This window comes from Epinephelus lanceolatus, chromosome 2 (assembly GCF_041903045.1).
Source record: "Epinephelus lanceolatus isolate andai-2023 chromosome 2, ASM4190304v1, whole genome shotgun sequence".
NCBI classification, from domain to species: domain Eukaryota; kingdom Metazoa; phylum Chordata; class Actinopteri; order Perciformes; family Serranidae; genus Epinephelus; species Epinephelus lanceolatus.
The window spans coordinates 11,300,686-11,326,794 of NC_135735.1; the positions used below are offsets into that span (position 1 = coordinate 11,300,686).

General features: G+C 42.4%; 1 protein-coding gene across 3 annotated transcripts; it reads left to right on the forward strand.

The window, feature by feature from the left end:
- Positions 1-138: 138 nt before the first annotated feature.
- wdhd1 (WD repeat and HMG-box DNA binding protein 1) lies at positions 139-24,885 on the forward strand. Of its 3 annotated transcripts, none has more exons than XM_033637878.2 (26): positions 139-236; positions 509-602; positions 2,652-2,763; positions 2,884-3,035; positions 4,699-4,810; positions 4,992-5,042; positions 5,143-5,238; positions 5,332-5,424; positions 6,577-6,683; positions 8,094-8,235; positions 8,400-8,607; positions 9,177-9,361; positions 9,453-9,637; positions 9,720-9,961; positions 10,139-10,276; positions 10,435-10,591; positions 11,566-11,680; positions 13,224-13,355; positions 14,521-14,744; positions 16,486-16,631; positions 16,723-16,779; positions 16,923-16,954; positions 17,094-17,258; positions 17,972-18,114; positions 18,209-18,344; positions 24,431-24,885. In XM_033637878.2, the coding sequence occupies exons 2-26, from the start codon at positions 526-528 to the stop codon at positions 24,614-24,616; spliced, it is 3,393 nt and encodes a 1,130-aa protein (XP_033493769.1). In that variant the 5' UTR covers positions 139-236; positions 509-525; the 3' UTR covers positions 24,617-24,885. The 3 variants fall into 3 exon arrangements, with proteins under 3 accessions (XP_033493769.1, XP_033493920.1, XP_033493847.1); XM_033638029.2 differs by having other exon boundaries at positions 8,403-8,607; XM_033637956.2 differs by having other exon boundaries at positions 227-361.
- Positions 24,886-26,109: the final 1,224 nt, after the last annotated feature.

Genomic DNA, 26,109 nt, shown 5'->3' on the forward strand with positions numbered 1-26,109 from the left:
AAAGATAACAATGGTTCACAATTTGTTATCATCATATTTAAAATACTTGATAATAATCCAGCCGTGCCTTTTATGACATTCGCTTCCTGCCTCTGACGTGAGAGGAGCTACGTCCGTTGCGTCATGACGTAGCTGGCGGGAGTCGTGACGCAGCGGTTCCTTGTTTTTGACGCAGCGCGGGAGATTCAGGAGAAGAGGATCGACTCAGTGGAGACAGTCAGTCAGCCGGGGAAGTTGTAAGTTGTCATATTAAATCTTTTCTGGAGTCATAACTAGTTAGATAACCTCCTTGTTTAGTCCGAGTTGAACGTGTCAAACCGGAAACACCGTTCATCGATCCATCCGTTGAGTTTGAAATAGCGTAAGTTAGCTAATGACACAGGCTGTATTGTTAGCGTTAGCCCAACTGTTCTGCTAACTGACAACCAGTGATGTGATAATAACTCTGCAGACGATAACTGTTTAAGGTTCACGTACCTTCATGTGTTCGTATGTTTCTGCCTGTCAGTGTGGTGCTTTGTGAAGATGCCGTGTGAGAGGAAGCCGATCCGCTTCGTCCACTCGGAGGGACACACCGAGGTCTGCTTCGATGACTCTGGGAGGTAAGTCAGACATTACAATGCAGGACTGTCACACTCATTTGAGTTCAGGGGCCACATACAGCCCAGTTTGATCTCAAGTGGGCCGGACCAGTAAAACCAGTGCATAATAACCCATAAATAACAACTCCTACAAAGTACATTGATAAATCATCAAGAAAATCAAGAAAAACACATGAGCAAATTCAACAGCATGTCTCAGTGTTTCCACATTCAGTCAGTCTACAACTCACTTTCAGTACATGTGCATTTTTTTTCATAATTGTCCACTAAAGTGAAGCTATTGAAGATGCAGGTGAAGTCATCCCCTGCCTTACAAACCATTTACAGTCTAAAGTTTTGTCAGTGCATTTGCAACAGGGTTTCACTAATATTGTTTTAAGATAGAAGTCTGAACCAGATTCTTTTGTATGAAGCTGCTGGTTGACAATATTTTGCACAATATTCAGTATCTTTAAATACGACCACAGTGAGTATTCATTGTTGTTTCAGCCTGTGCACTGCAAAAACTCAAAATCTTACCAAGAATATTTGTCTCATTTCTTGTCAAAATGTCTTATTTAGGCAAAACAAATCTCATTACACTTAAAATAAGACGTCACCTAAAAAGTAACTCATTACACTTAAAATAAGACTCATCACCTAAAAAGTAACTCATTACACTTAAAATAAGACTCATCACCTAAAAAGTAACTCATTACACTTAAAATAAGACACGTCACCTAAAAAGTAACTCATTACACTTAAAATAAGACACATCACCTAAAAAGTAACTCATTACACTTAAAATAAGACTCATCACCTAAAAAGTAACTCATTACACTTAAAATAAGACACATCATCTAAAAAGTAACTCATTACACATCTACATGGACATGGAGTAAGTTTTTTTTTTGCTTGTAAGAAGAAAAAAACACTTACTCAATGGACACATTTTTCTACTTATTCCAAGTGAAAAATTTGCTTGAAACAAGTGAAAACGTCTAAAAACAAATTACTTTACATGTGATGAGTCTTACTTTAAGTGTAATGAGATTTGTTTTGACTAGAAATGAGACATTTTGTCTAGAAATAAGACAAATATTCTTGGTAAGATATTGCAGTGTGACGCAGTATTTTACATAAAGTATCTGCTCAGTGTTTAACCTGCTGCTGACACCTCTCAGCCTTCACATGAGCATCAATATCAGGAGTACAAAGTCATCTACTTGGCCAGATTGGACCCTTTGGTGGGCTGGTCCTGGCCCCCAGGCAGTATGTTTGACACCCCTGTTATAATGGCTTAATTTATTGTTTACAGTAGTGGAACGATACTAAGTAAATTTACTCAACCACTGTACATACATGCAATTTTGAGGTACTTGTACTTAAGTATTTTCATTTCCTGCTACTGTATACTTCATCTTCACCACACTGTTTATTTGATAACTTAAATTACTTTGCAGATTCTGATTAATAATACAAAATATAATCAATAAATAAATTATAATTTATTATTAGAGGTTAAGGTAAGATAATGCTTTATTGGTCCAGGGGGTAGATACACAAGCTACACATACACAAGCAGAATTTAAAGGAACTAAAATTAGGTCCACCTTAGCTGCAAAATTAAAGATGAACAACAAGAACACCTTAATGCATCAATAATTATAATCCTGTTGTACAATATATGTTAGTCTAAAATACTTTAAGTGTATTTGATGCTAATACTTTTGTACTTTTACCACAGTGAAACTTTTAATGCAGGAAGTTTACTTGTAATAGATTATTTCTACACTATGCTACTGCTATTTCAAGTTAAGCAAAGGACCTCCAGTGTCACCTCTTTACTGTTTGGGAGCACTAACATTGAGATAAATGGGATCTGACACACACTGGAACTCATTTGTCATGTCATGCTCATTCATCACCGTCTCTTTTACAGTATTATTGTTTACTTAACTTAGAAATTCTTATGTTGTGAAAAGACAAAATAATCAGTTGGGGGCTTTGCTACTTTTCCTTCTGCTTCACAATATTGCCCAAATCTGACCACGATGAAATTGTCCTCAGGTTCATTGTAACCTGCGGGAACGATGGAGACGTTCGTATATTTGAGGGTCTGGATGATGACGATCCAAAGTTCATCGCCGTCGGGGAAAAGGCGTACTCTTTTGCACTCAAGGTTGGTCTTCTGTCTTGTGGTTGTTTTGGGATCTTGTGATGTATGATTGATTTCTTAGAGATTTATTGTAATGAATTAGCCGTCAGTGTAGGATTGAGGTGTTTTCTTTTCCCTTCACAGAACGGCAAGCTGGTGACAGCAAGCTCCAACAACACAGTGCAGATCCACACGTTTCCTGACGGTGATCCCGATGGCATCCTGACCCGGTTCACCACCAACGCCACACATGTGACCTTCAACAGCAGCGGCTCCAGAGTTGCTGCCGGATCCAGGTATGATCACCTCAGTAAAACAGAACTGGAAGCAGGAGGAATGTGATTGCGTTGCTTCGTCCAAAGCTGGAAAGATTAATCGATTAGCACCTCTAATATTCGCTAATAGTTAAAGGCTAAAGTGAACAGATGCATATTTAGCTTTCTTTTAAATATATTTAGCAAGCTGGCTTCCCTGATATCTACAGGTAGTGTGTTCCGTAGCTTTGGGGCATAATTGACAAAGGCTGCATCATGAATGCTTAGCTAACCAGCTGCTTTCTGACTGTAGCATCACAGTTATGATTCAGACGTGAGAGTTGTATCAATTTTTTCACCTAACTCCCAACAAATATCTATCTTATCACACCTTTTGAGAGCAGAATGTCACACAGTGCTTCACAGAAGAAATAAGGAACCAACCTATAAACAGGCATAAATACAGTCTCAGGAAAGTCAAAACACCACAGAGATGAAAAGGCCTTTACATACTAGGGGGCATTTTTCTTGTGCAATTAATTGGCATGCCACGTTGTGTGTAATGACAGCTGCTCTGGTACCATTGGAGAACCTCACTGATGTGATACAGTAGGTGAAATTGCACTTTCTTTACCGTATTTCACATTGACAGGTCTAATGAGTGTTGGAGGGGCACAAGTGTCGATATGCAAACACATGTTTAAGGGCGTTTCTACATCTGTTTACAGAGAACTGTGGGTGTTGAAATGACTTATGCATGTGCACCCAGTGCTGCAATGATCAAGACTTACAAAACAGAATCAGGTGTACGCACAGCTTTATAAATCTGACCAAAAAAATGCATATTTCTTTTTTTGTGTGTACACATAGTTTGAGCCATGAATCTACACATTATTCATCTGGCCCCTGGTTGGTGTTAACACAGGCTCCACCCATATGGACCATGATCCTGTGGGAAAACAAATCACATTTTAAAGATATATTCAGTTATGAAGATGTCCAGTTGACTGAACAGACCCGTCGGTTCATCCTGATATTTTGTTCTCACCAGTGATCCCAGAGAGCTGGAAGATGAGCAGATGTCACTTTGACTCAGTCAAACGATGCACGTTGGTTCCGCTCTGGCTTCTCCTGTGGTGGCTGGTGAAGCTGTCGTGCGTAATGCGTCCTGTGTTCAGTATACTATGACTAAACCAGACTGTGATCTCATTAGGTTCAGTGTTGTTGTTCCAGTACAGAATGAGCCGCACGCAGCAGTGTACCTGAATGATATTTCCGCCTCACAGACGGAGCAGAACTTTGGATTGCCTCATGATTAGTCCTGATTGAAGATAAACGTCTGTTTGCTGCCAGAATTGATTTTCCCTAAATGGGTTTATCACAGCATCCAAAGCACAGAGCATGGTGCCCTATTGATGCTGCTATTTTCACACTGGTAATTTCTGTTGAGATATTGATTGTAAAAAATTCAGGCATCTGAGGCAGTTAGGGCGAATTTGGCATCTGTGTTGTGGCGGACGTCGGAGGAAATCAGGATTATTTTGTTCCTTTCATTCATTGATTTAACAATTTGCGCTCGTGTTGGTTAACAGCTGATGTTTCCCCCGTCGCTGCTCGCTGGCAGTCGGTCACGTGTGAGCACAGATTGCCTACATGTGCCTGTTTTCATATATTTATTGTTATTTATTTTTCCGTTTTTATCTAGTGACTTCATGGTGAAGGTGGTGGAGGTGTCAGACAGCAGCCAGCAGAAGACACTGCGGGGCCACGAGGCGCCCGTGCTCAGTGTCGCCTTTGACCCCAAAGATGACTTCCTGGTGGGTAAACCTTTTTCTGTCAGGTGTCAGAAATGCAACACTGAGGTTGCTAGCTGATTGTGTGCTGATGACTAGTATCCACAGTAGTGTCTACTATTGTTGTCACATGTTATTTGACCTGAGCCAACTTGATCAACCTGGATGTCAACAAATACAAAACTTTATCTGCTCTCCTTGTCAGGCATCCGCCAGCTGTGACGGCTCCGTCGTGGTGTGGAATATTGAGGAGCAGGTACGTCGGTGTTTTAGCACCTCAAACTGAAGATTTTCTCAACACAACCTTTGTTTTATTTGTAAAACTTAATATGCTGATCTGCTTTGTGCCCTTTTAGTCTCAGCTGATCAGTTGGCCTCTGCTGCAGAAGACCAACGACGTCAGTAATGCAAAGTCCCTGTGTCGGCTGGCCTGGCAGCCCGGGACGGCAAAGGTCAGTGACATGAGTCTTTGGGCCTGATGTTGATGATTGCATCCCCATTTCATCAGCGCTTCCCCAGTGCAAACCACATGCGTCTGTGCTCAGTTTTTAGCGGTTCCCGTGGAGACGAAGGTGCACCTGTACGAGCGAGGGTCCTGGGATCATGTCAGCACTCTGTCCGATGATCTGCTGACTCAGGTGAGGTCTAGCTGAACATATACTGTGTACATCATCTTGATTAAAGGCCAGTGTGCACTGCTGACACTTGAAGTTGAAAACTGTGTGTCCACTAACGGGCTGTGTCAGAAATATAGAACCAAAACTTGACCCACAAATACAAACCAGCTGTTCAAAACACAGTATAACATGATACAGAACACACTGGTGAGCTAGCATAATGCTAACACTAAAGAGCATATTGACCTCAAACTCATTTTGTCTGTCTTGAGATTTCTCGATGCACAGAAATGCTGCGGCTGTGACCAAAGAGCCGTTTATTGTTCCATTTTCAAGACATAAGAGTGGCGCAGATGTGTCCCAGTCTATCAACTCACCATCTGACTCGCCTCAGATAGTGTGCGAATTTTATTAGACTCCTCACACAGTGTGTACGAGCAATAAGGACACAATCAGACCTTTTAACACTGTCTCCTTTCAGATCTGTTATATTGTTCTAAAGTGGCATTTTTATTTATCAGAGGATTATGAGAGCTCTCAACATGCTTTTTATGATCTTTTTATTCAATACCAAACACATAATTTAATTTCTTGTCACTGCAATACTAATCTCTGTATGTCTGTATGTAACTTGTGGCTCCTGGAAAGTTTCCTTTCAGCAAAATCTTTGTAAATATCAAAAGGTGCTTCGTCCGATCGTCAAATATTTAACAAAGTTAGTATAAAGGTGATTTTTATGTTGTCCCCTGGACTGTTCTGACTTTGTTTTTGCTGGAAGCGACGAGGTGTTGCCTGTTACAACATTATGAGCTTGTACCTCGTGAACTCACTGAACCACAACCTACTGTTGCCGCTGTATTAAATGACTTGGACTCATGCCAGAGCTCATTTGGTGTCGATGGCCTGCTCAGTGTGAAGTAACATTTCACACTGAATTCACTTTGTTCTCATTACCTCCTTTTTTTTTCCTGTTCCCTGTTCCCTTATCATCCTTTATCTGATGTTCAGACATGAGATGCATGAATTTGCTCTGCAGCCTTTCGTCTGATGTAAATTTTCAGGCTAAGTAACTGATACAATCTGAAGGCACTGAAATGACGACTTGTTTGAAATCATCAGCAGTCTGTCAGTGCTTCATTTTGAAATTGTTTCTCCACCCTGTTTTCCCTGCAGCTCATCAACGTGGTGGCCTGGTCTCCATGTGGGCGGTTCCTGGCAGCTGGCAGCGTCGGGGGTTCACTGACGGTGTGGGACGTTAACAGCAAGCTGTGTGTGGAAAGGTATGCAACAAGAACGAGTGCACAAGTTAAGAACAAATTCAAATGTCTGTATTTTGTGATGTTTGTTGAGATTTAAAGCTATAGTGTGTAACTTCTGTCGCCTCCCAGCGGATAATGCCTAATTACAATTAATAGGCCGGCGGCACTTCCATGTACACAGAGTAACACTCGCCAGCCGCCACACACCGTACACAGAGTAACACTCGCCAGTCGCCACACACCGTACACAGAGTAACACTCGCCAGCCGCCACACACCGTACACAGAGTAACACTCGCCAGTCGCCACACACCATGTACACAGAGTAACACTCGCCAGCCGCCACACACCGTACACAGAGTAACACTCGCCAGCCGCCACACACCGTACACAGAGTAACACTCGCCAGTCGCCACACACCGTACACAGAGTAACACTCGCCAGCCGCCACACACCGTACACAGAGTAACACTCGCCAGTCGCCACACACCGTACACAGAGTAACACTCGCCAGTCGCCACACACCATGTACACAGAGTAACACTCGCTTCACACCGTATACACAATGCTACACAATGTGGCGAACACCAGGCTGCTAACATTACATTACGTTCATAGCACCATTTCCAAGAAAATAATAAAGTACTAGGTCCAGTACATGTAACAGCAACACATACTACTCATAATATAATTATAAACCAAGTCACTTACTTATCCAACAGCAGCAAGGCAACATCCGTGTCTGCCCTCAGCCCAATTTCTTCCTTCAGGGCTCTCCACCGAGGAAAAGCGACGCCAATACAAATCCTTGTTTGCCTTCTCCGTCGGTCACTTTCCTTCTTTGCTAATAGACCTTCAGCCGAACGTCCAGGCTTTTTCTTTGTGGTAGGATCCACTTCTGACCTGTGTCTCGGCTGCTTCTCCACCATGTTGCTTTCTCTTTCTACCTGCGCTCTACCTCTTGCTGTGACACTCTCTGCTCTTCCTCCCCCTCCCTTCTTGTTGTGAGGAAGCATTTCCTGTGCGCCAGTGCGAGAATGACGCCTTTCAACACGCAAACTAAAAATGATATATATTGAAAAATACCGCGAGATGTTAGAGGAGCTGATCGGCTTAATCAGCATTGTGTCATCTCCTCTAGTAGTGGCTTGGGTGAAACGGACATTTACGGACCTGTAGAAGTTACGCACTATAGCTTTAAAGGTTGAAATTTGAACTGAATTGAGATATTTTAAGCGCAGTTTAGACCAAAGATTCGCAATGAAACAAAGCCCTTTTAGAATGTTGCAGCGGGGTGAACTGGCCGGTCTGAGCTCAACTCAAGCTGGCTGATGGCAAATACTAACTGCCGCCATTAAGATGAACAGCTAAACTTTAGGAGCAGTAGACGTTCAGGATCACTACAGTTGACGTTGTTTCGTCTCTGCTGCAGGCAGAAGCATGAGAAGGGCTTCACAGTGTGTGGTTTGGCCTGGCATCCGTCAGGCAGCCAGCTCGTCTACACAGACACAGAAGGCGGCCTGTGCCTGCTGGACGGACTCCACACCTCCACATCCAGCACCAACACCACCAAAGTAACCCTCAAATATTACACGTGATATAAATGTTTTCTCCAGCTCAAAAATACCAACTGCAGGGTGGTGATACGTAAGAGGTGGAAAGTATCTCATGGCTTTTTCAGCCTCTCTTCTCTTTTGTGTCACGTTGATGCTAATTAACTGCGTCACCGGACTCTCAGCAGGCACCGGCCAAAAAAACAGCCGGAGATTACGACGACCTGTTTGATGAAGACGATGACAGACTCATGGACGAAGGGCTGAGTGACACCAACTCGCCGGTTAAGAAACCCGTCACCGGGGACGAAGACGATGATGATGATTTCCTCATGCCTGCAACTGGGCGGGTGAGGAACAGAGGGGCGATCCTGGATGATGAGAACTCATTGGGTGAGTGACAGAAGGGTTCAGAGTGAGGGAGGATGAAGATGGGTGATGGATTTAAGTTAAAAAACAACATGAAGTTTGTTTTTAAGATGTCAGGCTGCCCCAGACTAACAGGAAAATTATCAGTGCTTTGTTATAGATTTTTTAAATCTGTGGAAGTTTGGTTGATAAAAAACTCAGTGGGTCTCATCCATGAAACGTGAGCCAAACAAATTTGTGTGTAATCTGGCATTCATCAATATGTTAGTAGCTCCAATCTTTTCATAGGTACAGTTGGAGGGAGACAATGTGGTTTTACACCAGACTTGTTGTTAAACTGAATGGTGGGTTATTGCAGACATTAGACTAGCTGCATTAAGATGTCATGTCGAACCATTTTCATTTAACTTTTGAATGGTTCTTACAACAGAGGACACTCGGGAATCTAACCTCTGGTTGCCCGTACCTACTGTCCAGTTTAACTTCTGCTGCCTTGTTGGGTGTTTTATAGTCTGAGTGTACAGTTCAGATGAATGGAGAGTAGGTGGACTTAACAATTTTTTTTAGTGATTCCATCTTTGTCTTTTATTCAGACACTGGATCACTGAAGCTCGGTCAGGACAGATTCGGGGACAATGATGACACAGGCAGCACCGTGGGTCCTGCAGCTGCCCCGCTGGTGCCCCTGCGTCCTGTCTATGAGGGGCCCATGCCAACACCTCCCCAGAAGGCCTTTCAGCCAGGATCCACCCCTGCACACCTCACACACCGCTTCATGGTAGACTCAAATAAATGCTGCTGGAATCATTTTATATTGTTGTATGACCCAAAAGACTCACTATAGATGAAACTTTACCATTCTGTCTCAGATGTGGAACTCGGTGGGAATCATTCGAGGCTACAATGATGAACAGGACAACGCCATCGATGTGGAGTTTCACGACACAGCTGTGCATCACGCCATGCACCTCACTAACTCGCTGGGTCACACCATGGCTGATCTGTCGCAGGAGGCCGCGTTGCTGGCCTGCCCCGGCACAGACGAGCTTGCCAGGTAAACCTCCCTCCACCCTGTTTGTGTTTCTTTTGGAAATTCCTGCAGTACATCTTTCAACCTGCTCCTTCTGTCCTCTCAGTAAGCTTCAGTGCCTCCACTTCTCGTCATGGGACACTAACAAGGAGTGGATGGTGGACCTGCCGAAGGGCGAGGATGCGAAGGCAGTCTGTCTGGGTCAGGGCTGGGCGGCGGTTGCCACCAGTGCGCTGATGCTCAGACTCTTCTCCATCGGCGGAGTCCAGAGAGAAATCTTCAGCCTGCCGGGGAACGTGGTCTGCATGGCCGCACATGGAGAGCAGCTGCTCATTGTCTACCATCGAGGTTAGACACACACACACACACACACACACACACACACACTCACACCTCTGTGGTATATACCCTGTATGACTGCTGTGTTGAGCTCCTCCTGTGCTGCATTACTCACAGTTTCTTCTGTCATCTTCAAGCTTTGACGAAGCCTCACATTGGTGCATGTGTCTCATTTTATGTCATCAGCTCCTGGTTTTGACGGGGAGCAGGCTCTGGGTGTCCAGCTGCTGCAGTTCGGTCGAAGGAAGAGGCAGCTCATCCACGGGGAACCTCTCCCACTGTCTCACAAATCCCACCTGTCCTGGCTCGGATTCACTGCAGAGGGTTAGTCTTACTGAACTCTGAAAACACCTCTCTGACTTGTTTTTACATATTAAATGAGCAGAAGCAAATATTCCTCACAGAAGTCGCATCTGCCTCTGACTGCACCCACATCTTTGGATTTGTAACATGACAACCTGGTTACATTTTGCCTTTTTTAGGTACCCCTTGCTATGTGGATTCAGAGGGGGTGGTCCGGATGCTGAACCGCTCCCTGGGCAACACATGGACGCCAGTGTGTAACACCAGAGAGACCTGCAAAAGCAAATCAGACCACTACTGGGTGGTCGGAGTACACGAGAACCCTCAGCAGCTCAGGTGAACTCTCTTCTCCACCACTTTTTTCTGTCGTCCTGTCACCTGAGACTTTTACATCTGAGCTGGTTATATGTCGTCTTCTCTTTGAAATATTGAAGTTGGAGTTAGGAAGGAGACAGGCAAACTTTTAGGGTCTGTCTGATTTAAAGACGGCTCAAAAACTAATACAGGACATGCAGGGGATGACATGCAGCAAGGTGCCTTGGGCTGGAATTAAACACACTACAGCAAGGACACTGCCTTTGTACATGGGACGCCCGCTCTCACCACTGAGCTACTGGAACATTAAAGCATATAAACAGGTTCTAGTAGAAATCAAAAATGCAACTATCACCCTGAAAATAAGCATAATAGGTCCCTTTTAAGTACAGTTCCCACTTTCCAGGTAGCTGTTGGTTTTTTCTTTAAACCATGAGCATAAATGTGCAGATTTGAAACTTGCTTGATGGATAATAGGAGAGAATATTTTATTTGGTATGGACGGGAAAAGCTGTGAAATCAGAGATTTGAGAATTAGCTGCTGAAAAAGACCACATGAGGACAAGTAAACTGAAAGCCAAACTCACATTTTGAAGACACACAAAAACAAAACTTGTGGGGAAAAATATGTGAATGTGCTTTAGCTTTCGTAAAGTTGCTGTTCAGCACCTGAACGCACCAGCAGGGACTTCTCTGTTCACAGCGTGATGGTAGCAGCAACAAAACCAGCAGCCAAACTTCAACAGATGGATCAACTCACACAGCAAAGTTTGGGTTTACATCAAAAGACAGCAGGACAATATCTGCATTTAACTTTGGGGATCAATAACATTAAATCTTAAATCTGGTCCATGGTCAGCAGGATAAAACCAGTGTGATGTTTTGATTGTCGTGGCCCTGATCCCTGGAGGATTACTCAAGTTCTTGCTGGTTAATCATTATGTTTCTGATGTTGTTTGTCTTTCCCTGAATCCAGTCTGTTCTTGTCCTGCCAGGTGTATTCCATGTAAAGGCTCCAGGTATCCTCCCACTCTGCCCAGACCTGCTGTGGCCATCCTGCCCTTCAAGCTGCCTCTGTGTCAGACGTCCACAGAGAAAGGACAAATGGAGGTAAACACACCTGAGATGGCCTGCTTTGATCAGACACTGACACAGCAACAGGGTTTCACTCAGACGTTTAGTAGTGGCAGAGCACAGCCAAAGAATAATTAACTACTTCACTAAATATATGCTAAAATATTTACATTAGGGGTGGGCAGTGTGGCCCTGAAATAATATCACGATATGTCAGGGTATTTTTGAGATGACGATATTCTCGCCGATATGATCAATTAGTAAAAATTAATGTTGTATTAATTTAAGAACATAGAATTACAATAAAATATAGTTGATATAGTTTCACAGTTTGCTTCAAATATTCAGTAAAAACTAAACAAACATGATCTCTCATTTCTTTAGTTTGTGAACAACAGTAACTCAGAGTGAGATTCAGATTCTGTTACAATATTAATAGATCAACTAAATAAAATCTACCACAAATTACACATTTAAACAGCTTCCAAATACAATCAATGTCCCCTGGGGTCTATATATATATAAATCAACAGGTGATTTCCTTCTTTTAGTAAAATCCTAAATGACTGAGTTGTTCTTTTGTTTTTCACCTGGACCTTTATGCTCTGCCATTTCTCCTCTAATCATCACGCTGTAACCTGTGATAGGCTGTCACGTATATGTAGTTTTTGTCGAGCGACAAGCGTCACGTAGGTTTACATTACCAAAGGTTTATGACAAAATCGCTTGACGACACCGACTCCGTGTGTGCACAGCGAGAGAGGAGAGGGAGAGACGCTGTGCTGCTGCCAGAGGAGCCGCTGAATGAGTTCCCTCTGAGCGGTAACTCACTAAAAGAGTCTGAGAAGTCCGGGGCTGTTCATAAAACATTCAGGACGCCACAGTTTATTCCACACTATTGAAGCTGCTCCTCTTTTTGGAACCACTGCGGAGTCTGTAATGATATTGCTTTCAGTCATGCTTATTGTTGCTGTGGGTAACAGTATGACGTCAATATATATGTATATTATAGAACGTAGGTGTGACTTTACATTTAAATTTACTAATGGGTTTCTGAATTGCTGGTCCAACTTAATCAAGATGTGTCACATTTTCAGGCCCTCCAATATAGTTACTGTTAATATTGAACTGTCTTTTAGATCAGTGGTTCCCAACTGGTGGTCATGGTCCAACAGTGGCTCGCTGGTCCCTTGTTAATGGACCGCAAGTGACTGGCAAACATGTCAAGTTTGTAAAAAACACACTTTATTTTTAAGTACAGTGAATTTCCAGCACAGAGCTTTTATTTTGAAGTGCTGTTTCCTGCTGTAGAGTGAGAAGTAAAGGACAGCTTTTTGACAACATGGCCAAACGCAAGTATGACGCTGAATGTATTAAACTGTGTGGACCTTGAACTAATGGCTAAGGGGAAATCTGGACCCCGTGGCTGGACCAGTTGGGAACCACTGTTTTAGATGCCATAAAGTAATCCAATCCTCTGTCAGAACAACATGCCTGATGTGGCACATAAAGGGGTAAACACTTGTCTGTAATGTAAGTTGGAAGTACTCAGTCTGTGTCCTCCTCTGTCGTCCTCCAGGAGCAGTTCTTGCGTTCAGTCCTCTTCCACAACCACTACAGCTTCCTGTCGTCCAGTGGCTACGAGATAGACGAGGACGGACAGAGTCAGTCCCAGAAGGAGCAGCAGGAGCTGCTCATGAAGATGTTTGCAGTGAGTGTGACAGCCTGACACTCAGTTTATGTTATGATCATTGGTTTAGGAGTGTGTCTCGTCGTCTGCAGTTGTTTGGACTAGTGTTGCATGGTATACTGGTACCAACGGTAGACTTACACCACTTAGTACACCACGGTACATATGATACCATAATGTTGGAGTACCGTAGTACTACGGTACCTCATGGAACCACTACTGTGGGATAAGTTCAAAATCCAATCGCAAGAGGGTGAGCCGTCCAATAACGGTGCGCGCTGGCCACCTGGCACTCTAGATGCTGCTGCAGTGGTTTGTTTTCCAGTGACATTTCAGGTGTTAGCTAAGCTATTGAGTATCTTTGAGCAGTGAAAGTTATTATTTATTTCCTTTCACTTGTAGGCTAGATTTGTTTATATCAGCTACAGTGATTTGTTTTCCACAGAGCTCTACGGTGCATTTGCAACTAAAAATAGTTTTGTGCGAGCAAAAGAAATCATTCAGGAGCACGCTGTGCGAGTACAGATTTCAACCAGCAGCAGAAACGAAAGGCGAATCCTGCCGGTTGTGGGTTGAACGGGGGTCACAGACAGGAATACAGCGGAGCACTATGGCCACCGCACTGGCGACGAGAAGCCCGGCTCCAGGTCCAATAATGTCCTCTTTGTTGGCGTCATGACTGCCCAGAAGTACCTGAACAGCCGAGTTGTGGCGGCACACAGGTATGTGACGTGTCAGAGGAGAAACGAGCCGTTCACATTTCTCTTTTTGTGGCAGGTAACGGTCCACAAACCTCACCGCACTTTAGGGACTGTTCTTTACTTATGAAGGGACTGTTCTTTACTTGTCAGGGGAGGAGGGTGGCTGGTTGATTTTTATTTTATTTATTTATTATGTTTTGATTCCCCCTATGTTAATCACTTATTGATGCTGTTTTTGAAGTATGAATAAGTCAATAAGTAATTTATTCCATTGAAATATCATTGATGTATTATAGAAAAGTGATTTATCTTTTTATAAATGACAAAAGGCACATCTGCCTCATTTTTGCTGTGGTATCGTGATACTACTCAGAACCATGATACTTTCACTGGTATCGTACCGTGGGTCCCAATTTTGGTACCGTGACAACGCTAGTTCGGACTCTCCTGATGACTGAAATTAATCAACTTCTGTTTTCTTCCAGCTGTCCTGTAAGCTGGAGAGAGAGTTTCGCTGTGTGGAGCTGGCGGAGCTCATGACCCAGAATGTGGTGACTCTGGCCATTCGATACGCGTCCCGATCCAGACGCATGGCCCTCGCCCAGCGGCTCAGTGAGATCGCCCTGGAGAAAGCCAACCAGATCCAGGAGGAAGAGCAAGAGGAGCAGGAGGAGGAGCCAGAATACACCAGCGCCAGACGGCCCTCTGGGTAACGCCAAAATGCATCTCTCCCTTTTGTCCTAGTAAATTATTGCAGCCATTAAGGTTTTACACCAGACTCACATGTACTTACAAGACTTAACTTTGTACCACTGTGGCAGTCTTTTACGAGGTACTGGTTTTGGCCAGTGTGCGAGCCAGTGTCTGTACTCAGTGTGCTGTGAGTGAAGAACCTCAGCACGTGCTTCTGTAGCTGCATTCTTCCAGTTAATCTGTCATCTATATCTTATCAATAATTGAAGATCAAGATCAAGTCAATAGTTTTGAAACTCCAGTTTTTGTGTAAAGTTGCCAATGAAAAATATGGTGTATTAGATATGGTATTTACTGTGGATATCGTCATCTGATCTCAAAGATCGGTATTCAAGGCAGTTTCAGCTTATTGTGATCAGCTGTTCTGAGCTATATAGAGCTTGATCTGATGTAGGAGCTAAGCGCCACCCGCTGGGAAATTCTACACACCATACACGACAGCAAAACACAGCATGAGACTGTTGTTTATGTTGTTTACAGAAGTTATGTGTACTTGTGTCATTTTAGAGTCTCTTCAATTTTGCTGTTATCTATGGCACAATGTGTTTCAACACCCTGCTTGGAAGAGAGACAGACAGCGGTGCAGAGCCTACGACAGCCACACTCACTACACCACTGCAGGCGCAACAAGAGTCCCCGCATGCAAAAAGCCAATAGGAGTAGTTCATTTATGTAATCTATGTACATGATGTAAAAAGTTAACACTTAGTGGAACACAATTCATTCAGGTAATTCAGGCAAAGGACGCACCAAAGAAGCAAACGCTGTAAAATACTTTCTTAAAGTGATCAAGTGAGATGGAGAGGTTTTTTTCTACTCTATGATTATGTAAAAAGAAAAAAGGTAAAGAAACAGTTTGGATTCAGGAATTTCTTTCTTAATGTATTGCAGAGCTTTTGTCAAGCGCATACATTGAATTGGTTTTAACCCTTTGAAACTCGGAGTGACTTCACTTTTCTTGTACTGCTTTCAGACACCTTTTGGAAGTATTTAAACCTTTAAATCCTGAACACATTGGTGTGATATCTTTAAAAAACATGGGAACAAAGGCATTGAGCAACTCAGTAAGAATTGCCCCTTAAATTGCAGGAATAAAAATAGATTTGAAATTTGTTTTTGTTTTTTTAAAGGGATGTTTTTAACCTTCTTACTTTTTCTTTTTTTTGTCTTTTGTTTTATTAATTTTCTTGTTTTAATTTTCTGTTTTTACTAATTTCTTGGTGATTTTTTTGCATCATTCCTTCTTTCGTTGCTCATCACCTTCGTCCCATGTTCTTAAAAGAAATCAAGCCAAGCTGCTCAGGTTTCAAAGGGTTAATAACCTTAGGTACTTTAATATATGCACTGTGCAGCTGTATGATCCAGGAAAATGGAAGTATCGGACTGGGACGTGGTGTCAGCAGATACTCCGTATTAAATGACCTGGATTTGGGACCAGAAAAACTTGATTGGAAATCCCTATTAGCTGTAGCTGTTATTTCCATGTGTGAAATACATATTCTTTAAGCATTTAAGTAAGAACTACCATCGTATCGACTCCATAATAGCAGATATTCAATATTAAAGGGGCCAAAAAACTTTGATCGGGGCATCCCTGATTGTAGATAGAATCGCAGAGCATGTGAAAGATGTGCCCTCTTGTATTTGCTCTAGTAAAGGGGAAGAGAGTGTGATTCACAAGTGTGTTATTTGGACAGGTATGGCCAGAGTGAGGTCACAGCAGGACGTCACAGCAACAGACGTTATCAGGAGGAGGAAGAGGAGCAAGGAGAAGAGCTCAGGGAGGATGAAGAGGAGGATGGGCAGGAGATGGAGATGGAGGAGGCAGCAGAAACCAGAAAACGTCAGTTCCACTTCAGCTCTCTTTACACGTCATGTTCTCAGCACACGATGTCGGTGACTGCAGTGTCTCATGTTCTTGTCTCGTACTTCAGGTGTGAATCCGTTTGCTAAAGAAGCAGATTCACCTGTGACGCCATCTCTGACACCAAGTGAGTGAACACCAGCAGTCCATATATTAAATGTTAACGGTAGAATTGTGTCAGTATAATTGCTGTTGAGCGTTCCACCATACAGATGTGATTAAAATATAGTTAATCTAAACTGGCATCTGATGTCGTTTCTCTTTTTGCAGTTGGCAAAGTAGGACGTGCAAATCCTTTCAAGGTAAGTAAATGTTTTGACAGTTGTTCCGTCCGATTTCTCTAATTAATCAGAAGTGAATATGCAAAAAGAGTTTGTGAGATCAAGAGAGACTCGCATGTTAAGGGGAAGAGTGATCAAGGTTTTGATGGAATACACACAGGTCCTCGGATCAGGGAAGCCCTCGCCTTCGTCGGGTCAGCCTCGAGTGACAAACATCCTGGACAACATGACAACCATTAGGAAGCCATCTCCACTCAGCGGATCTGCAGGGAAACAAAGCAAAGGCCCCGTCCTCAAACCGCTGGCCCCAAGGCCCAAAACAAAGGTATGAATATCTAAGTTTCCAATGTGTCTTATCTGTTTAATACTTTTTGTTAATATTACTTTGGGGTATTTTATTTCCTTCAGTGTGTGTGTGTGTGTGTATGTGTCTGCCCGCAGCTAATGCTCGCAAACTACTGGACCAGACAGTCTGATATTTTCTTTGCACATATATGACTGTATGCTCAAGGTCCTCTCGTGGTTGCTGTGACTCACAGTTGTTGAAACATCTGTTTTATTGACTGTTTTATACCGTCATGAACTGCTGACTCCTCACTCCTGGTAACCGGCCAGTAGGGGCCACAAGTTTTCAGGAAATCAGCTTGGCTAAAACAACAAACCTTACTGTCTGTTGCAGGCCAAATTTTGGCCTTTGTCGTGGCTCGAAAACTGGCATCTATAAAAAAGTTTGATCCCATTTTGAACCGCAGCATCTGCAGATTATTTCCGTACCAGATATATTATAAACCACTAAAGTTAGGCACAACTCGAGATAAATATATCTCCATTTTTCTTTTACTTCACCACCATCTTGACTGTAAGGATGCCGGGAGGGACAGTTTAATCGGGTACAGCTGTGCTGCTTACCAGCTTTAAACCGATTTAAATTGGAAAACAGTTCAACAGATAGCAACGTGCAATTCGTGCAGGTATGTTGCCAGACTCAAGTATAAAACTGCAGCTATTTACTTACATACATACCTATAATTTCTCTAGACTCAGTCCACCTTGCTGCAGATGACTGGCACAAAGACGGCCAGTAAGAAGTCTCAGGAGAACACGGAGCCGGCTGTGGATCAGCAGAAACAACCAGACGTCCCACCTCCAGCTCCACCTGCAGACAACACTGAAAACCAGAGGTGAAAGAAAGAATCATAAACCCTGTGTGTGATGTTACTTTAATGGAAGCTGTAAGTTAGATTAACTTGGTTGTTGTTGACTGCGTCTGTTCAGACCGAAGACGGGCTTCCAGCTGTGGCTAGAGGAGAACAGAAAGAATATCACAGCGGACCACCCAGACCTGGAAGAGACTGATATCATCAAAGAGGCAATGGGACGCTTCAGGACGCTGACAGCAGAGGAGCGACTGGTAAGAAACACTAAGGGGGAGCAGAGAGGAGGGTTGGGGTCATGTGAAGAGATCACATGTGTGATTGTGTCCCAGAAAACTTGTAACTGAGCTCAGAAAGTCCAGAAAAAATGACCAATTTGAGCAAACCTAGTGCAACCTCACAGCCACATGCCACTAAATCCTACACACACACACCCCCTCCACCCAGAGCCCTTGGCCCTCCCTCCCTATAAAAGGCTACAGCCAGTGAGCAATGGCAGCACGTATTTTCAAAGCGAAATGGCAGAGAGCGGAATGAAACGTTCATCTGAAGACGACCAGGATCTGACATTACCTCTTAAGAAACAACGGTTGTTGGCGAAGAAGTTGTCGGATAAAGAAGGGGACAGAACTCGGATTAACATTGGCCTTGCATTTCCAAATTTCCAAGGTGTAGAGCACTGCAAGAGCTAAAGGGGCTACAATCTGACTCGGAGCTAGCTCTTCTTCTCCTGGACAGGTACAACATAAAGTCAAATGTCTGTTTTAATTAGTGTTACAGTAACGTTAAGCACATGTCGCTATGTCGATTCAATTAAATTTAATGTTACAATCGTAGCATGGGTTAATGTCCGGAGCTTGAGTTATTAGCGGCTCGGTCCCAGCAATGGGTCAGGTGTTACGGTTGTGTTAGGTGAGTAGCCCGGCAGCCCAGCTAACATTTGCAGTTAGCATTGTAAAATGTAGCCCGTCGGGCAGCCTGGCGACTGTGTTTAGCTATTCCCCTGCCTACTTCAATGATGATGGTACCTGTAATAAATGTAATATATTTGCTGAGAGGCTCAGTGACAAGAAGAGCTGGTAGAAGCGCTCCATAGCTGTAAGTTAGCCTGGCGGGCTCACGGCTCCGGAGAAGGGTAGGGACGTTAGCGTGGCAGCCGAGTAGTGCTAACGCTAACAGGAAAGCAGGGAAATAGCTAAACACAGCAGAGACTGAGAGTGAGTGAAAGACATCGCTAACTGCTAAACTAAGTTGGCTGTTTAGGTTTTATTTCCTCACCCTTGTAGCGAGTGAATCTGCCTGTAGTGAAACCGGGGCTAACCGGTGCTTCCTCCTCAGGCTCCACTTCACTCAGCTGCCAGCACAGCCAGTTAGCCTCCGCTAGCTTCCCAGCTAACGTTAGCACCGAGCCCTGGTTTGTTATTCAGGTTAATGTGGGAAGAAGCAGCGGGTATATCGGGCAGCTGAGTGAAGTGGAGCCTGCGGAAGAAACACCGGGATCGTCTGGATGTGATAGTCCGTGGAGATGCTGCGGTGCTCGGCTGCACAGACGAGGCGAGTGGGGTGGGGGGTGGAGAGCAGAGGTAGAGGGAGGTGTGGCTCATGACACACTTTGTTTTGGTCTACAGGCAGTGCACAACAGCGAACCTAGCGGTGAAACGATTTCGCCTTTTGCCCCTTTAAAATTTGACCTCAAGCCTTTAACAGAATGGCTGCTACAGGAGAGAGGAGCCGTTTTATTCAAAATGTTCTGTAGTCCTGGATTAATGATATAAATACATATTGAAAATGGATTTTTAGCCAACTGATCAAAACCACAAATTCACCAAATGACAATATAATGAAGTAATAGCATATGATATCACAGCGTTCTTTATCTTCTCCCTCAGAGGAGATGCAGGTGTGTGTACAGCAGTCAGGTGTTTTCAGTTCATGCTGCCTTTGTCTAGTTTGCCCTGAAGAGCAAATTGACCAGTGAACCCATCAATTAGACTCTGAGAGACAGTGGTGATTATCAGCTGCAGATCCTCACTGTGCAACACCAAGACACTCCACGCTCATCTCTGCGCTCACATGTTTGGGTCAAATTCTCTTATATCTCTTAAGTTACAGTTCTATATGTTTTATATTAATAGTCACACATGACGATACCACAAGAGAACAGCAGTTTTGATAGCAGATTAAAAAATTAAACAGACTTCGGATAAATATCTCAGGTTACTGTTGGACTGTCCATCAGTATTTAACCCCGTATTAAAGGTATAGAAAATTTTGGCATTGAGTTGTTTGTGAGTTTTGTTCTGATGTCAGAGGGACAGTTTTTATTAGTCACTGTGTTTAAATGCACTTAAATAACCTGCTGTAACAGGGTTACTGCAGTACATGTAAATCTGATTTCCTGTATAACCTGGTTTATTGTGTGCATGTAAACGTCCTGAGTGACGTCATTAAAATGACTAATGTGCTACAAATTTATTAGTCAACCGAAACCCTAACAACCAGTTGACAAACAGGGTTCTCTCACATCCGACCACTTTATAAACCTCATCCCAGAAACTGAATCTCATTGTGTAACTGCACTAACGAGCACAAGCCTGAAGACCCAAAAAAAAAAGCCCTCTGATGAACCTGGTTGGGACTTTATCACTAGATTTCTACTAATCAGCATTGATGGCATATGGCAGCTATTGATTGACTGATTATTGAATTTTAAAGGCTGATATAATAGTGATTGTTTGGAGCAGGAAAAGGCAGATAGCTCAGTAAATGGCAGAAGTCCACACCCCCAACAAGGGGTTTTAATTTGTAAAAAGACGTCACAGACTCACTAACTTTCGTGTTTATAGGGCTACACCCGCTGTTGTGGTTCAACCTCAAAGTTCATGTAAATACATATTAAAATTGGACACACTCACACAGCAGAAGGGAGCTGCTTTCTCTGAAGCTTAGAGTATCATAAAACTTGCTAGTGGTCATGTGACCTGCAGGCAGCAGAGAGGACAGGAGGACTGATACTGACTGATGTCTGTTACTTATTCTTTATAAACTTCACTCTGTGTTGTGATTTTAGAAATGTGATTTATTTTATTGACATTTTAGATTTGTTTTCAGCCAGATATTGAGTTTATATTGTGACTTTGCTGTTTTAATATTACTGTTTGTCCTCTAGAAATAGCATTTAGCTTTAAAATGTTCAGTTGTATTCCTGCTCTGAATTTATTTTTCTTTTAATAATTCCTTTTAAAATTTACAGTATCAGTTCTCTGAGAATTTCTTTCACGTACTAGCAAAAACTAGTATCTGAAATATTCCCTATCAAATCAAATTGAATTGGAAAGTAAATCGAATCGGGACCTTGTGAATCGAAAACAAATCGTTCCAGGAGATCAGTGGCGATACCCAGCCCTACACACCAATACATCATACAATAAATTGCTCGACCTCTAGCTGCGACTGAATCTATCAGCAGTAGTGACAGTGTTTAAAGCTGTGATGGAGCTGACTGAAACTCGTCTTTTCGACCACAAACACTGGTGCTCTACACCTGAACACGCCTGTAAGAAAGAAAAAAGAATCTCACAGTTTCACTGAAACATATTCACATTTTCAAAACCAGTTTCCACCATCAGCTGTGGTCAGTCGATAGGTGAATAAACGAGGGCGAGTGTGTCAGTAACAACACACCCACCACACAAGTGCTAATAGACGTCAATCTGTGCGTCTGTATAGTAGACTGGTCCTGACCCTGCATACATCAAGACTCTCAGCAGAGAGCTGGATGACACTCGACAGAAACAGAGAAAGAAAGGAAGTGGATGTGAGGCGGAGGAGCGGGGGAGGGGAGGAGGGACGCCTGTTGCCTGGGAACCCTGTTGAGTGTGTTTTGGCAGCGAGGGCACAAAGCATTGATCTTATGATAATACTGTGTGAGAGACAGTGAGCTGGTCAGTCTGCAGGAGAAATGTGTGTGGTGACACAACGTTTGGTTTTAGATGTTTTCTTCTTAAAAAATGATTCATCACTTTTATTTTAATTCAAAGTCGGGGGGGGGGGGGGGCAATATGAAGAAAATCCAATATCATGTATATTTTTGACCAAATACCTTGATATTGAGACGATATTGTAGGGTTGACTGTTGGTGCTTTTACAAAATATTTACACACTGAGATTTTTGATAATTAATCATCAGTAATGTGGAGATAATGTCTGAGTGGGTAAAGACAAATAACAGAAGCTACAACAGTCTCATAAGTTCATAAAATTATATCAGTTTTCTGTAATGCAGCCTTTAAAACTAGGAGAACACAATACGATATTCAAAATCTGACATGATACCCAAACTATTCTCATGTAAGGATATCAATATAATATTAATAAATCGAACACAACAAAAGTGCAGTTTGGTGGAAATGTAACCTCAGGTTCTGACGACATGTTATGTGGCTTGTTTTTAGGATTTTAAAGAGCATTGTGGTATTTTGGGGCGTTAATGTTCATTACTTTTGCACTTTATATTTGCTGGATTGTACAGTGGATGAAAAATGACCAAGATATCGATAAATAAATACATGACTGTATGAAAAAATACAAGAATAAATACATGTATAAATGAATACAGAAATAAATAAACAAGGCATAAATAGATACAGGAATAAATAAATATATAGTTGTGCAACAGTGTGGAAATACATTTTACACATTAATTTAAGAAGAATGATCAATTATTGAAGTTCATTTATTTTTGCATTTATCTATTTATTCCCTTTCTTTTTTACGACACATCTATTTATTTGTTGATTTATTCCTGAATTTATTTATTTATTGATACTTAGGTCATTTTTTGTTTTGGGCTGGATATTGTTTAAAAATTACCATACCAGTAGCAACACCAATACCAATACAGATACCAACAGAGTATTTTATTCAATACCTTTTTTTCCTATTTTATCGGATACCCATCATGTAAATGAAAGTATTTTCAGTTGTGTAAAATGCCGCCAGACGCCACAGACATGAAGTGTAGTTGTAACTTAAACCATTTTGGCGGGATCACGGCTCTGCTAACTTGAATAGCAATAAAATGATTCCATCTTGTGGCTGTAATAGACTTTCCAAATGTTATCAGACTGAATGGATCAAATCCTGATAGTAAAACAAGTCATTTCACGGGTGTTGTGACACTCAAAAAATGTATCCACTGCTTTACAGACGTCTCTTTCACAATGTAAGTCTATGGGAAAAGGTCTGTTTGGGCCATTGGCATCATGTGATGGGCTTGGAAGATGTAATTCCACTGTCCTGGCGCACTTTTCAGGGGCATGGCGAAAGAATTGCTCCCTAACACCTTCTAGTGGACATGAACTCCTTAAATTTGCTTGTTTTATCTGACCTATAATCCAAAACCCAAGTATATTTAATTCATGATTGTATAAAATGGGGAAGAGCAGCAAATAACCACATGTGAGGAGCCAAAACCAGATAATTTTCTTTTAATGAATGACCTAAATTCAGGTATCATAATTCTTGACTGATTTTCCATCCATCACTTAATAGATTTGAGTGTGTCATCACTAATCCTGCCATCGTGGCCTCTGATTCTTTGTACTGGACTTCCTGATCTGATTTCCATCTTCTAACTGTGACCTGTAGCAACTCCCAGACACCAGCGCAGCCTGCTGCAAATTATTTGTTGTAATTGAAATGAAATTCAGTAACTGGCTGAAGCTTTGACCTGCAGCAATGGAAAGTGTGTGTGTGTGTGTGTGTGTGTGTGTGTGTGTGTCCTAATGACATAATTCTGTCCACATACAGTAAAATGACATTTGAATAGCGAGATGTAAGAGCTCGCAGCATCTACCAGCTCTGTAATGGTGGTGTTTGTTTCAGTGTGTGTTTGCGTGTTTGAATATGCATGGGGTTAATGGGCACTGCTTCATCGGGCACTGGAGGTGAAGAGTGTGTGTGTTTATGTGTGTGTGTGGCCTGTGTTGCTGCCAGTCCACTCACCAGGCCTGATGATTCATCCTGGCTCCATTACGTCCAGGAAAGCGCCTCCTTTTGTCTCGGCTCGGAGAGAAAGAGGGTAAAAAAATAAAAGCATGAGGAGGGAAAAGAGGCAGCAGCCTGTCAGTAGTGATTATACATGACAGGATGCAATTTCAAGCTGCACGCCTGAGTGAGTGAGTGAGTGTGTGTGTGTGTGTGTGTGTGTGTGTGTGTTCAGTCATCATCATGTAGGTGTTTGGAGCCTTAATTGAAACTGAAGAACAATACGATTTCAGTTTGTCCTGTTCAGTAATTAACACGTGCATTTCATGTCTTTTTTCTTTTCCATTTTGCTTAGTCGTGGACGGAAAGAGCAAAAGGCCAAAGTGGAGACGCAGCAGATCTGAAGAAGAGGAAGAGAGCTGAAGGAGGAGGTGCAGAAAATGAAAATGGACAGGCGGAAGCAGATGAAAACAGTGCCAAGAAGAAGAAATCTTTGGATCCCTCCTCCAAGCTGTTGGCCTTTGCTTTTAACAAAAACTAAATATTCTGAGAGTTGTTGTTTGTGTGTTCTGGTGCTGATGACGGCGTCGTCCTGTTAAATGTGTTTGCTGTGTTGATAAATATGTTCTCTGAACTTTGAGGCACTTAATCAGAACATTCAAAGCCCTTAAAATGCCTCCAGAGTTGGTGATGGATCAGTGATGTTCATCCATTGTCACTTGTTTTGTGTCTTTTTACATTTGTAACATTTCTAAAAACCCTTTACTGTATTTTATAAATTGAATAAATGTAAATGTTTGTTAGCTCACACTTTTAGTCTTTGATTTCCTTTTCGTGACATCGACTTCACTCACGTGAAGCAGTGAAAAGGGAGAATGCACAGTTGTGGACTCTTCCAAGGATGAGTCTGGTGTTACCGTTAACAAAACAAACCTGTTAGTCCGAATCTCAATACTTTCTGATTTTTCTCTGTGGCTCTCAGCCCATTGGTTTCTACTGAAGACTTTACAAAATGGCTCACAAATATATAGTTTCATTAAAAAAAAGTCAGTGATTTCCTAAAACAGCTGGTCACTGCAGTTTTTATCAAATATGAGCAAACAGTGCATTTGTCAGGGACTATTTTCAGCAGTGGTGTTAAATTCCTCTGACGAGTGATGATGCTCTCAGTCCCGCTCTGATGTGTCGCTGTATTTGCTTTGCAACGACTCCCAATCTGTTTTCCGCCACATTGCCTGCCTTATACTTGTGTTACTTTCGGTAACAGTCCCACCTCGTCGTCGGTCCAAACTAAGAAAACTGGCCGTAGTTTTTAACCACCTCTGTAGTGTTTTCTGAAACTCTGAAACTCAGCAACCAAGCGCAGAGTAGACAGTCTGTTTGTACAGGCAACAGAAAGGTGTTACACACACAGCTTGCGAGTCCTCAAAATGTATCAGTCTCCTTGTATTTTTTTCGGACATGAGTCATGAGTTGTTTTCATTTACAAATTGTTTCATTTGAAGGATTTTTTAGTGGCCTGGGGAGTGTAAAATATGCAGTTTTTGTAGGAAAAAAGCAAAATTACAAATGTTATTTTTCGCTTTTCTTGCCCAGACTTTTCATCATCACTGTTAAAAATCTCCATCTTATCAAGTCATTTCTAGAAGTGAGTATCTGTGACTTGAACAAACAGGAAGAGAGCAGGTTGCTGCTTCAGAGTGAAGAGTGAAAGCTGATTTTTTTTTTAAATTACTAGTAATGGAACACATTGATTTAGATAGAAAACATTAAATATCCTCACTGTACTGTAGTAATAATAATAATAATAGCTTTTTGTAGAGCACTTTTCAAGCTGAAAGCACAAAAGTGACACTGATAAAACATGAGCATATACATACGCCTACACCAACATATACACTTAAACACATATATACCTGTAAGCATGCCCACATATACACATGGCTGCAGATACATACACTCCTATACACACAATAAGTCTATCAACTGTTAGGAAAGTAAGTTTTGAGACGAGATTTAAAGACACGAACAGAG

What these genes read in the sequence shown, in the direction of transcription:
- wdhd1 (XM_033637878.2), top strand. Translation starts at nt 526, where the DNA reads ATGCCGTGTGAGAGGAAGCCGATCCGCTTCGTCCACTCGGAGGGACAC. An exon ending in GCTCGGATTCACTGCAGAGG is followed by an intron (nt 10,277 to 10,434) that starts GTTAGTCTTACT and finishes TGCCTTTTTTAG; the next exon opens with GTACCCCTTGCTATGTGGAT. An exon ending in TGCTCATGAAGATGTTTGCA is followed by an intron (nt 13,356 to 14,520) that starts GTGAGTGTGACA and finishes GTTTTCTTCCAG; the next exon opens with CTGTCCTGTAAGCTGGAGAG.